We start from the raw sequence: 13,944 nt of genomic DNA, 5'->3' as shown, positions 1-13,944 counted from the left end.
CACACTACATCCGGCCAAGCCTTTCACAATAAACGCGGTAGTATGTGAAAATATGACTATTCTTTTTTTACTATTAAACAAATTAGATTTAAATACACAAAGCAGCTACATCCTTTTACCCTTCCTTCTTCTGCTTCTTCTTCTTCTTCTTCTTCTTCTTCTTCTTCTTCTTCTTCTTCTTCTTCTTCATCGCCGTCGTCATCATCTTCTTCTTCTCATATATCAATCATATAGCTTTTAGGGAGTTCAAAATATTGGGACAAATTTAAAAAGTCTTTAAACCTACCGAAGGGAACTATATTACTTGCACCACTTTCACTGTCACTGTTAACATACCAAAACAAGATCAACAAAACAACATCAAGAAGAAATAAAAAATAAAAAAAATCAGCAATATTTAAAATGAAGTTGAAGGATAAACTACAACAAAAAATTGCAAATGCAATAAATTAAGAATTTATTACTTGGGGAATAAAGTAAAGATACTGCAAAAAAAGGTATTATGATAAATAACCATAATATAAACTATGATACAGGACTGTAGAACCATGGGTACATTTTAGTTATGGAGAACCGGCATGAGCAGGTTTTAAATAATAAACCCTTTAAATAGATCACAAATGTAAAGTAACTGAGTGATGGATCTGGTTTTAATTTATTTACTACACTTAACTCATCAAACAACGAATGATATTTCATGCTTTAGGTTTAATATAATCTTTTGAAGTAGTTCCGCTGGAGTTAAATACTGTTTTTGTACCACTTTGGCCTAGAATATATATATATATATATATATATATATATATATATATATATATATATATATATATATATATATATATATATATATATATGGGTGACAATACCATGACATCTAAAGCAATCCCTGCTCTTATTTTCCTTTAACCGTAACTTCCGGGTGTACTACTGCGAGTTTTACGTTTTACTCTCTCCTCCCCTCGCTCGGGCTGCCAAATAGTGCAACCAGGAGGAGATACAAGGACGCTGACTGGTGCATTACGCTGTTTTTCCCTGCCTAATAGTGACCCGTACTGCTGTTGAATGCGACAGAAGAGAAGAAAGACAGAGAAAGACAGACAGACACATTTAGACCAAGAAGGATGGACTGGGACAAAAGAGAAAAGAAACAGAAATCTTAATCAAAGGAAGAAAAGAAGATAAAAAGCGAGAAGGACACCAGTTATGATTCTATGTTGTCTTAAACAACTTTTAAAACCCCTGAGAAGAGTTTTTATTTAATTATGAAATAGTCCAAAATTAATATCGATGCATTTAATGAGCTGAAGTAACAAACAACAGCATCAGAAGCCACTCAATATGTTGGGTAGGTGTCAGATCAAAACATAAAAAGCAGAAACAGCAATTTTGAAGTACTTTGTACAAAACCATCGTGATTGGTGATTCATTTCATGGTTGCATGAAAGCAAAGTATGATTATTTTAAAGAGCCACAAAGAGATGAGCGACAGCTAATAATTTTTATATGGGGCCCCAAAATCTGCTTAAGACAAAGTTCTTAACTGAAGCTTTAAAGATACTGTTTATCTTTTATTGTTGCTGCCAAAGGCCGGGAAGAGATCATTCTGTCCCATGAGTTGTTGATTGCAAAAATAAAAAAGAAAATTTAAATGCTTCATTCATGAAATATGCCGTGAGTGTGTGGCATTTTTACAACTTAGTAAGATAAAAACAACTCACTGTGCACAGCATTTTTAAAAACCTGTTTCCGTTCAAGTGTATTGCAGATGCAGAAGCATTTGTTGATACCCATCACCAGGCATCTGAACCTTCCTCCCTTCTGATGCATGCCTTTAAAGTAAACACTGGTGCACTGTCAGTGTATGGCGGGCAACTTTTATTGATGTTGTGGGCATGAAGATTAACAGAAATTCAAACAAGACATCTATCTATCTATCTATCTATCTATCTATCTATCTATCTATCTATCTAGCTATCTAGCTATCTAGCTATCTATCTATCTCACATCCCTTTAAACTGTTGCATGATGGACAGAAGATGCTCGCTGCGTTTCTGGATGCTGCTCTGTTCCTCCTTCAGTCTCTCCTGTTCCTGTTGCACCTCTTCCTGAGGAAAGAGACAAAGGATTTGTTCAAAGCTGCATATTCCATGATGTTCTCACATTCGTAGTAAGAAATTAGCCAGATGATGAGCCAGAAATGCCCAAACATTCGCTGAATATGTAGAAGGTTTGAGTTAAAATGTGATTCCAAACATTGCCAAAAGGAAGACTTTATTAAAATGTAAAATTTTAAACATAGTATCAAAAGGTATTTGACATAACACCCCAAAAGTGAAGCAAACACATTTTGCACTCTCCCTTTACTGGTTGAATGCAGTGTAGACAAGGTCTGCCTCCTTTATGCTGACAGATGGGACATAAGTCAAACTTGAGAAGAACTCAACCGTGGTTTTTGTCATTGCAGTAACTGCTCATCATGCTGATTTATATAAAAAGCATATCATTTATTAGCTTCAGTTTAACAAGCTATCTAATGCCCCAGAGGGGGTACAACACCACAACTGATAGCTCTGTTGATAAATGAGGCTTTTGCGGTGCTGTGTGTACCAGATGAGAGCGGAGGAAATGTGAGAAACACAAACACCAGAGTCACTGAACTTTCTACTGCCTGCCAGATCACAGTGGGCTAGTTATCTGTTGCAGATGGAAACAAGCTGATTTATGATTCAGTGGTAAATTAACCAACAGATCTCCGCTGCACAAACTCTAACTCTGAATTTATAATGTGATAGCACTCATAGTGGGGATTTTTAGCTTCACATTTCTACAACAGGAAGAAGTGAAGGTGTGGCAACCATTTTTGACAGTCAGTGGTTAAGTTCACAGTTCTAAAAACTCAGTCAGTGCAGTTTGTTTGGTTGTGTGAGAGTCATAACAACAGCCTGATGATGACAGAAATCTTTGTAAGGCTCTTATGTTTGCAAGACAAAGATCCTGCATGAAAGTCTGGATAACAGGGACAGAGGTGTAAGAAGTCTGTGTGTGTGTGTTTGGCTTTGTGAGTGTTTGTGTTTTCTGACTCTGAGTCTGCAGAGCTCCCTCCTCTCTTTGTCGTTCTCCTCTGCTCTTGCTCTGAGCCACGCCTCATTTTGGGAGCGATGTCTGTCCAACATCTCCTGCAGCTCCTGGACAAAACATCAGGGACAATAAATAACAGTTATTATTACCAAGAAGGTTTTATTTCCAGCTTTCTTTTTCTTTTTTTTCAACTTTGGTCACAAGGAATACAAAAAAATTCCAATAGACTTTTTTTTTTTTTTTTTTTTTTTTACATAAGACTTGTGGAAAATGGGTGGCCGACCTTAACTTTGAGGTCCAGAAATGCATAAATTAACAACCAGGCAGACATTTCCTTCAATTTCTAATAACACGCCCAAAGCCCAAGAGGTTCAAAACACTTTTCTTTTAACTAAAATACGTATGAGCGACAGTGGGTATTATTTTACTAAATGTCACTGACTCACTTAGCTTTTTCCTTCCTGATTCTGTTAAGTATGCCTAAGATATGCCTTGATGTTAGTCATTTCCTACCTTTAAATTACACAGAAAAACAACTCATTAGTTTGACATCAGGGAGGATTTGAGCCGCATGACTCAGTGGGCGATATTAGTTCAGATACAAAACTTAACCCTGACATCTTGATAAGTCAGTTTTACCAATATCTGACTTCTTCACAATGTAAGTAAATTTTTTTTTTTTTTTTTTAATAATAATAATTTAAAAAAATGCGCAAAATATTTCAAGTAAGACAGTTTATGATCCTAACACTTTAGGCAAGCAACACTAAAGCTTGGCCATCCACACTTTGGCCTTAGATGCAAATTCTACCAGGGTGAAGTAAAATTTAATTTTGCTAGTTGGCATGCTGACAAGATGTTAATATTAACTTTAGACTTTGAGAAAATAACCAATGTTGAAATTTATCATAGGAATACCAGATTGCATTGCATGAGGAGAAGATTTTTACATTACAGAAAGTTTCGATTACATGAATTGATTTGACTGCTTAGCATTGCATTACAGCAGATCATGGTTTGTTTAATAACCAATCATTTCTTAAGGATTTGTTGACGTGCATATCTGCTTTGAATGGAGCAGAGCCATCATAAACCTGTTGCTGTTGTTGTCTGTGAGCCTCGTGAGCTTCTCTGTCTCTCTTCAGAGAAGCAGCTGATTTAGACAACTCGGATTTTTCTCTAGAAAAAAGGAAAGTCAGTTATGAGGATATGTCTTTTTATCAGTTTAGTTATTTACTTCATCAACCAGGTTATTTCTCCACTGTGTCTCAGCTGTGTAGGGTTGGTAAATTACAAATGATGGCTACATTGTTTAAAAACATTTATGGTCTAATATAAATATGTGTAGCACACTTTGCACATGTACCTGTAGAGTTTCTGGAACTCCTGGTCCAGTAGATTGAACGCTATCTGGATCATTTTCATCGCCTGATCTCGAACTGCACTGAAGTCTCTGTGGACAAACACCTGGAGGAGGATGTAATCTCTGATCTGATCAGTTCCACGTCTTGTTCAAGAGCTTCAGAGTGTTGAAATGGTGTTGAATGTAATTATGTTTGAAGTAGTCCTGGGACTTGATATAAAAGATAATCTATTTAAAGATGCTGTGAGGAGGATCTGTTTTAATTGGACTGCAGCGCCACCTTCTGGACCACAGTCTCACGCACACTGTTACCAAGATGTGACTGTTAAAGGTCCCATATTATGCAAAAATCACTTTAAGTCTTTCAATGAAATTTGTGGGTCTTTGGCTTTCCTCCCAGCCCACAAAATGTGACATTTAATGACCAATCCTGTACTTAGAAGTGCTTGTGAATGTAAAATCCTGACCTTAACCGAGCTGTTTGGAATTTCCAGGATTTGCCAACGACAGCGATTCCCTTTTTTGACCAATCAGCGTTCTGACCTGATAGGTCCACCGGAGCAGTTACCCCTGAACCCCCTTCCCTGCCCACTCATCTACCCGCTGCTGGAGATTTCTCTCCAGCAGCGGGGTGGAGAACACCATAGTTGAAGAGCCATCACTGCTCTGTTTGTGGCTGTAAACAGCCACATAGTTTCCATGCCAAAGCTTCCCATATCAGGAGAAGACAAGACTAAGTGGCTAGAGTTCATTTATGAGGGAAATGTGCCAGCTACACTCAGTAAAACTGTGCGTGTGTGTGCTAGTCACTTCACGGCCGGCTGCTTTTCCAACTTTGGACAGTAAAACAGAGGGCTAGTAAATAGACTGGTCCTGAATCCAGGCGCATTACCAACCATCCACCAACAAACCTCGGACCCAGGAAATGTGAGTATTTTAAATGCTGTGTGCTGTGGAGCAGATGTAAGAGCTTTTCCTCAGTGTCCCCCTGTCTCCGTTAGCTTCAGGATGCTAACTTTAGCTGCGGTTAGCCTGTTGTTTTAGCCTGTAATGTTACGGTAAACAAGCTTTGTTGTTTTCTAAACAATGCTGCTGTGCTTGATTTATTGGCTTTTTGGACCAAAACATGTTACTACCATTTCATGAAGACATCAGTGATCCATATTAAACTGCAGAAAAAGAGCACAATATGGGACCTTTAACATGGCGTGTGTTTGTTTTGGAAATGAATGGAGATGAGATCTTCTTTTAAACTCTACTTTTCTTTGTTCAAGACAACTTTTTACTAGATACAACACCACAAGGTGCAGTATTTATCAATAGTTATGTAGAGCCAAGGTTTGAAACTTGACAACAAACAAACTTTTTCAGTTTGAACCATAGTTTAGTAGCCGGCTTTATTTAGTGCTACAGACATCCCAGTGCTCTGAGACATGCCTGTAATGTGTGACCTTCGTGAGTTCTGGTTTTGTCCTGCCAGCGCCCATCTACCAAGCAGAGCTAACGTAACTTCATGCTTCATATTTTTGATAGACTTTCAAGTTTTAGTAGACCACTGCAGAATGGCTGCCACATGTGGTTTGGAATGAGCATTATTACAAACAGCTTAGCTCATGTTTTAACCTTTCGCTCGTGTTTTGAGCCTTTACAACCTGGCATATATCTAGCAAGGAGAGTTTTTCAAGATCACTTGGAAACTCCTCACAGCCCCTTTCAGTAATCATAGTTAGCACATCACTGCTAACATCCATCTGAAAGCCTTGTGTGGACTATGTGATTACCTGTGCATCGGTCATTGTGCTCCCGCCCTGGTCAGGTGGAATAGACTCACTCAGCTCGTAGCGAATGTTGGGAACCTTTGTGGGAGTGAAGCTTTCCAACCAGAATGAAACCAAACAATTAAAACTGAGAGTTGAACTCAAAGTGCGTCATGGGGACTTAAACTGCAGATACACTCTGTGCACACAGGTAGAAGGATGATACAGGTGTGTGTGTGAGCAGCTGACCTGTGGCTGACTCCCTGCAGACCAAATTCTGAAAGAATCTCCTTCATCACTGTAGAGAAGAAGATCTTTTTAGTCTTTTTTTCATAGATAAAATCAAGAGTTGCATTGTGACTGTCTAACCAGACGGTTGAACCAGAGAGCCAACACATGTGTGAACAAAGTCAGCCATGTGCATCTGTTATCAGCTGTAACTTTGATATTTGTTGAGGTGCCAGTTCTGTTCATTTCACAACAAGCTTCAAACCAAATGCTCATAGTGACAACTATGCAACAGAGTTTTTGTTTCTCAAAGCTGCTACTTGTTTTGCACCATCATTTGAGGTGATTTTCTGCCAAGTGCCTGTGACCAGCAAGAAGTATTTGGTTTGAAAACATCAGTATGTGTTTACAAAACATACATCCTTTAACTAAAAAGTATTGGGAAGTAAGTTGGCCTAAGGATACTGTTTTTCAGATATTCCCTGCTAGTGATTACCATCTGCTTTCTCCATTTCGCCTAAACTGCAAGAAGACCAGTATTTCAGATTCTGTCTAAAAACACTTTACTTAAGCTTCTGTCTCTTTAAGGCTCCCTGCACCACAAACCCCCTCCTTCTGATTGACCAGCCCTTTGAGGAGACCCTTATGTGATGACCTTATCATTTCAGGAAGTCTCATGGAGATCTATTGCAATTTTTTTTTAGAACTGACCAGTTGGAGCAGTTTACAGATTCAGGGATTTTTGCAATATATGAGTCGTTGTTTAAAAATACAAGCATATTTAGTATGGACATCCAAAATTGTTATTTTATATCTATGTTTAAAATATGGGAAAGCGGAATACCCCCTCTTTAAAGTATCCCATGGAGTATTAGAAAGACTGCACTTGTTTTGTATTGACTCTTAACTGGGACATGATTCACAGAATACAGTTCACACCATTTTAAGAAGACCCAAAACTAGAGACTGAGACCATCAACTCATCGAGAAAAGGTTTACTGAGAAAATCAACTGAGAGGTAGCTTCATTTTCTCATTGACTTTTACAAAATCTGACCTCTGGCTTGCAACTGTCTCAGGAGCACTTAGACTCTGGTTTTATATAATCTTGGGTTAAATATAGATGATGTACCTGGCTGTCTCTCTGAGGGGTTGATGAGCTTCATCACCTTGAGGTCATTAAAGTCCTGCTCTTCATTCTTCCCTCCAAACACATACAGCTAGCAGCCAAATAAACACATAAAATGCTGTTTTACATCAAAGGGCATGCACATAGAATAATGTGTCATTAAACAAAATTATATGAATATCCCACAGTTGAAATGATTATACATCAATCAGCTGTACACTGACATGGCTGTGAAGGATGAAGGCAGTGTGTCCGTGTCGACGAGCTGGAGGAATACCAACATACAGAGGAACCTTCCACTTCATTTTGGCTGGAAAAACAGAATAGATTTTACAGTATACCGCAATTATTTTTCATTATTTAGATAGATTTACTGATCAGTTCATTTACCTATACTGAGTTTGTGAATGTCATTCAAAGAGGTCTCGGTGCCATCCTCATTTATGCTTTTACCACCAAATAGGTAGATATCCTAAGGGGAGAAAACGTGGAAAAAATGGTGAACATTCAGCTCAAACTCATTCAAAGTAAGAAGAAAACGTGAAAAAGATTATTTTTCTTTTATGTGGTAAAGGTTTTCTTTTCACTGTTTTAAGAGAAGTTGTGAAAAGGTACCCACTGTATCTATAGTGAGAGGAATAAAGGTCTGTGAGAAAGCCCCACTCTAAAGCAGACGGCAGAACTCTCACCAGCACAAAAGCTTTGCAAAAACTTTACAGTCAAAGAAACAAGACTAGCATTGACTAGGCTAAATAAAATAAAATAAAAACTATGCCTTTGTGTGCGTACATTTGTCTTTGTGTTTACCTTATCATGATGGGCTGTCAGTGTATGTCCACTACAGGCTGCAGGTGAGTCTCCCTTTACCTCCCATTTCTGCCAGATCAAACTCTCTGCAGTCCAGAAAAGCAGAGAAATCAGACTTTTAAGGCTAAGTAAAAGTGCCTACGTACAGCAACTTTACAATGTTAGGTGTGTATTTAATAGTTTGGAAACTGCACTTCATAAAAGTATATGTGGAGAGAGTCTTAATTATCCATTGTGAATGTAGTCTTCATTCTTTTGACTCGGGGTTTGAGCTCTAAAGTATGGCCATGAAACAAACTGTGTATGTTCGACTGTGTAAAATCATAAAGAGTCATTAACTATTAGTCTGAGAAAATCTTGATCTAAAACCTGCAAACAATTCAGAAATGTAATGGTGTTTAAGGTAGTTAGGAGTTTCTTTAATTTATGATTATCATAAAATTAAAGCAGGATAATATATTTTTTACAGTACCATGTCTGGCAAAAACTGAAATCTAAGGGATGTTTTTCTCTTATTTTATATATTTTAAAAAAAATGTTTGACTTAATAAGAACCATAAGTCTCGAAGACTGTCTTATTTTAAGATAACAAAGGACAAAAATGATGCTCAATTTGCTTTTTAGCTTCTTGGATTTAGACATTTCACATATTTCAAGAAAGTTGACACAACATTTTTCTTACTCAGTTGGTAGATTTTTTCCCCCAAAACAATTCGGGCGTCATTTCTGTCCTTTAACATTTCGAAACAAGCAACTTTTCCCGACTTCTCAGGTAAATGTGACTCATATTACATCTCATAAGACAATTTTTACTTATAAAACGGGCACCAACAATTTCTTCAATTACTGCAGTGCAGAATTTGAAACTCTGACACATAACCCATCAACCTGACTACCATTGTGAAACAACTAATAAGCTTTTCAGTAACTTCTTTCAACAGATACCTGTAGGTGAGGCACAATATGATAGTACTGCTATTGTACTGCACTAACTTCTCTCTCAGGTTTAAAATATTCATTCAGACTTTAAATGTGATCCACAGGCTGAAAAGGACACAAGAGCTGCAGAAATTGCCCTCCAGAGGCTTTGATAATTGGTGTTACCTGTGCTGAGAACATGCAGGTCTTTACAGAAGTCTCCTACTGCGTTAAAACCTCCAATCATGAACACCTGATCTCCAACCAGAGCAAAGCTCTGATCAAACCTATGCAAGAAGACAAAATGAGTGTTCACACATTCTTAACTCGCATGCATCTAACAGATATAAGAAAGTGAGCATGTCTTACAGGGCAGGAGGCAGTGACCCATTGGTTTTGACAGGTGTCCAGGTGAGAGACACTGAAACAGACCCGTGAAGAGCACAGACAGGTTGAGAAGAGATCTGAAATAAGGGAGGACTCTTTTTTTGTTTGTAGATGTATGTATACAATGGTAATCCAAAACCAAAAGAGAAATGTTTGGACCTGTGTTGAAGACCAACAGGTCATCAGTTGGACTTCCCCCCACAATTCCTCCGTAGACGTAGATGCTGTCTCCCACTGCAACAGAGCTGTGTTTGAGGGTTCTGAGGGCGACACCCCCGACAGCCAAGCAATCCCAGGTCAGAGACACTGCGGGGAATTCACTTTTTAAATTACATGGCACTAAAGCAAGGTCAACGATAAACACCAGATGAGAATTCTCCTCACCTATATCAAAGCTGTAGACACCTGGGAGACACTCTGAGGCGTTGGGCCTGGATGTTCCTCCAAATAGATACAGCTTCCCTTTAACAACACTTACAAGAAAATAGGAGGCAGGAAATGGCTTAGATAAAATCTGATGATCGTACAAAGTTACCCCCTTAACTCTGATGTCATTTAAAGGGTACCTCATACAAAAACAAGCACTAAGCAGACCTACAGACATGCATCTGAATCAATATAAGACACCCAAACAAATATAGAACATCTTGTATGAATAGTTGTTACCACAGAGTGTGTCCTTCTCTGGCCGAGGGGATGTCTCCGCTCTGAGGAATCTCCTCCCACATCAAATCATCAAGAGAAACTACAAAGAACAACAAATATCAAGCAAGTAAATAATGATCTATATCACAAAAAAGACTTTAGAGCTAGATTGTTAACATGTTGATTTCTGATAGTAATCATTTAAAATGAAACTGAATGGGGACTCTTTAGCTTATACAAGCACCTTCAAGTGGACATTGAAGGAACTGCAGATTTTGCACTTCCATGTTGGGTCAAAATGTCAACACCTGAGGTCTCAAGCAAAAATTGCAAAGTCTAGAAAAAAATAATCTTTGAAGGGACATATCTGCATTTTTAGTTAGTACCTGTAAGCATGTAGAAGTCATTGAAGTAAACAGGGTGGTCCTCCTGAATAAATAAAGAGGAAACAGGCAGATTATCACTATCCCAATTTCATGTTCTCACTATCTCTTACCGTGGATCCTTACATGTTTAAGGAAAAGTAAAGATGTCATATTTTGCCCAAATTAAAAACTTAACGGAAGCAGGGTTTTAAAAAAGATAATAACCTCTTGGTTAATTCTGGAGGCTCCCCCAAACAGGAAAGCAATGTTTCCTGCCACGGCTACAGAGTGACCATGTCTGTGAGACAAGATAGGAGTTGATAAGAAGAGAATTAAGTGATCATGAACAATATGTGTTCTAGTTTCATTTACATGTAATGTAAGCACTGTGACCTACCTAGGATTTGGGGCTTCTCCTCTCACCTCTTTCTCCAGCCAGTGACCACTGGCTAATGCCATCTCTCCTTTTAAAAGACACACAAAAACACAAACACGGTCTGATTCACCATGAGCTCAAATCTGATGCTTTATAAGAGCACCTTCTGTCACAAGAGAATGTAGCATCATTGTTTCAAACTGCAGCCAAATGCTGAAAGCTGTAGCCCAGAACGTTCCAATAATACACTTAATGTCAAATTAACCCATGGAGTTTTTCTTATTCCCTCTCAGCCTGTTAACACTGTGGTAAAAACACTAGTGTCAGTCTCCAGCTGGTCATGGGAGATGGTCATGGAGAAGGTAAAGATTGAAGTGCATTTGTGAGAGCAGCCTGAGCAGCAACTGGACCCCAACCATCTCTGATAGAGAAAAGTGGATCAGCTGCCTGTCCTGCAATCCAGACAGCAGCAGGAAACCATCTCTAAACCGCTGATCTTGAAGCCACTTCGACCATAAAATATGTTGATAAAAGCATCAATACTTGAATGTCTATGTCAGCTGGGTGATAAACAGGATAATGTACAGTGAACAGGTGTGTCAACCTCAGCCTACTGGGATTCTAATTAGCAAATGTCTGATTACATCCCAAGGTTACAACTGTTCAACTTTTGTCATAAATGAAATTAGTTTTAACTATTTTTTAATGACTAAACTTGGATCCCAGGTAATACAAGTTATCATCCTTAGATGCAACCCAAAAATCAAGCTAGCATTAATTAATTACTTTTCAAACACTGTCCTGGTCGCCTCAGGATCCAAAAAACCTGGATAGCATTGGAAGAAATTCAGGTTGGAGGACAATTTTACTTTGGTTGTCTTTTTCACATACCATTTAAATCACCTTCAGTTTTACAGGTCAAACTGGCCAAAGACAGGTTTAACCCTCAAATTGTGCTGTCGTTCTATCTATAGATGATGCTACATCATGGTGTCTGCATGTAACCGCATTCAGACAAGTAAAGAAGAGGACCGTGTGGCTGCTCTCTAAACTGTCATCAGAATCAAACCAACCTGTGTAGGTGTGCGCTCAGACGAGAGTTGAATTCTTCGTTTTGTAGCCTCTGTTGATGTATTATTTTGTACAATAAATAGCTGCACTAAAGCAACAGATGATTCATCCTTGCTCACAGCCTGACAGCTGTCCTCAGTGTCTAAGCTTACAGGTAACACTTACCAGGTACCTTGTTACCAAGCAACAACTCAAAACACAATGACGAGCAGGTCAGCATTTAACAGGACGGCAGGAGAAAACTTAAAAAAGAGCAATCAAGCAATGTCTTTGTTGCATAAAATCAAAATAAAAATCACGTCATGATGTTTTTTCACTTTAGTTCAAGAGAAAATTCAAAGATATAACAAAAATCTTTGTGCTCCTCTTTATGTGACTGTTCACACTGTTTTTCCTTTGATTTGACCTTCTGACCTTGCTCTCAGTCATTGGTCTAAATACTTTGTGTATTAACTTGTTTTTGGACCTTTTGAGTTTTGATTAACCATTTCTAATCCAGCATTTCAATAAACTTGTCACTGTTTTGAATATATTCTTATAAAATAAAGAAATGAAGCTTTCTGCATTCAAAAACCCCTCTGATCTAAATGAGATTGATGTAATTTTTTTCCTTTTGAGGTGCTGATTTCAAATATTTGATGTTTTTGCATCTCTTTATAATTGTAGTTGCAGTACAGTCCAGCTAAGACATTTTTTCCTGACTCCGTTTCAAATAGAACTGCTAATTTCTGCTTTTGAATCATACCTACATTACATTATATGTGAAATCTGCCCAATTCTACAGCAGTCATATAGTTTATCTTAATTTCACATCGTCCTCACTGGGGGGGAAATGTTTTCCTTTTATATGAATTCATTTTTAAATAACCTTGTCTTTTAATTTCCTGTAGGTCTGCAGACCTCTGTCTCCCCAGTTATCTCAGTGAGATGAAGAGGAAAGGAAATCCTCCTCTTCATTCTCATTTGAATCATTGTTTTGGTATAGAGTGATGCCACTCATCTTTAAATACTCCTGCGTCTGTTTGATTGATGACGTGAGGCTGGCTGTCACGTTTCCCACCGTCACCACTCCTTTTTTTTCTAATCATGTTTCATCCACACACACACACACACACACACACACACACACACACACACACACACACACACACACACACACACACACACACACACACACACACACACACACACACACACACACAAAACCCCACCACAGCCACCAACACGTGATCTACCCGGGTATCCACCTCCGCCTTTCACAGTCGGAGCAACCGGAAAAGACCCGCCTTTTTAAAATAAAATACACACTCAAAAAAATATTACTCACGATCAAAATAGGACTTTTTGACCCGTTTGAATAGATTCATGGACAATTTTGCACGAATATGTGTTATTTTGTTGTTTTATGCCTTTAATTGAGGATGTGATATTTATTTCTTGCCCCCTAGTTTTGTTTATGCCACAAAAGTGGGAAAATTTAATTTTTTATGAATAATGAACTACAAGCTAAAAGTGGAAACAGAGGACCCTGCAGATGATGTAAAAAGGGAGGATGGGAGGAATATGGTCCTGAATACAAAGCCTAAATGCAACTAAAATGCACCCTGTATTCAAAGCAAAACTATAGAAAACACCATCATCACCTCTCCTTGGACCCTCGAGGGTCCACGGAGAGGTGATTGCCATTCTTGTTGGGCAATATGTGACAAAAAGCTCTAGAAGTGTTTCTTACAGTGTTTTTGTATTTGATATTATATAATGCAAAGTTGTTAGTTGAGGAAATCACATTAAAGTGCTCATGTAGATACCCCCAGTGGTTGA

At 38.3% G+C, this 13,944-nt stretch overlaps 1 protein-coding gene across 1 annotated transcript; it reads right to left on the bottom strand.

The window, feature by feature from the left end:
- Positions 1-2,000: 2,000 nt before the first annotated feature.
- LOC141805730 (uncharacterized) lies at positions 2,001-12,255 on the bottom strand. The gene is made up of 19 exons (XM_074690919.1): positions 12,126-12,255; positions 11,074-11,140; positions 10,902-10,974; positions 10,698-10,740; positions 10,333-10,411; positions 10,051-10,139; positions 9,826-9,972; positions 9,649-9,700; positions 9,466-9,566; positions 8,362-8,447; positions 7,945-8,026; positions 7,779-7,864; positions 7,558-7,645; positions 6,448-6,496; positions 6,223-6,313; positions 4,445-4,545; positions 4,173-4,257; positions 3,081-3,185; positions 2,001-2,105 (listed from the first exon to the last, which is right to left on the bottom strand). Exons 2-19 carry the CDS (start codon positions 11,133-11,135, stop codon positions 2,001-2,003), a joined length of 1,524 nt encoding a protein of 507 aa, XP_074547020.1. The 5' UTR covers positions 11,136-11,140; positions 12,126-12,255.
- Positions 12,256-13,944: the final 1,689 nt, after the last annotated feature.

Source organism: Halichoeres trimaculatus, unplaced genomic scaffold (assembly GCF_033239565.1).
Source record: "Halichoeres trimaculatus isolate MK-OKI-2021-1 unplaced genomic scaffold, fHalTri1.1 fHalTri1_scaffold_16, whole genome shotgun sequence".
NCBI lineage: Eukaryota > Metazoa > Chordata > Actinopteri > Labriformes > Labridae > Halichoeres > Halichoeres trimaculatus.
This window is presented reverse-complemented; position numbering and strand designations above follow the sequence as displayed.

What these genes read in the sequence shown, in the direction of transcription:
- LOC141805730 (XM_074690919.1), bottom strand. Translation starts at nt 11,135, where the DNA reads ATGGCATTAGCCAGTGGTCACTGGCTGGAGAAAGAGGTGAGAGGAGAA. An exon ending in CCTTCATCCTTCACAGCCAT is followed by an intron (nt 7,646 to 7,778) that starts GTCAGTGTACAG and finishes TTTGGCTGCTAG; the next exon opens with CTGTATGTGTTTGGAGGGAA. An exon ending in CCCCTCAGAGAGACAGCCAG is followed by an intron (nt 6,497 to 7,557) that starts GTACATCATCTA and finishes TCTTCTCTACAG; the next exon opens with TGATGAAGGAGATTCTTTCA.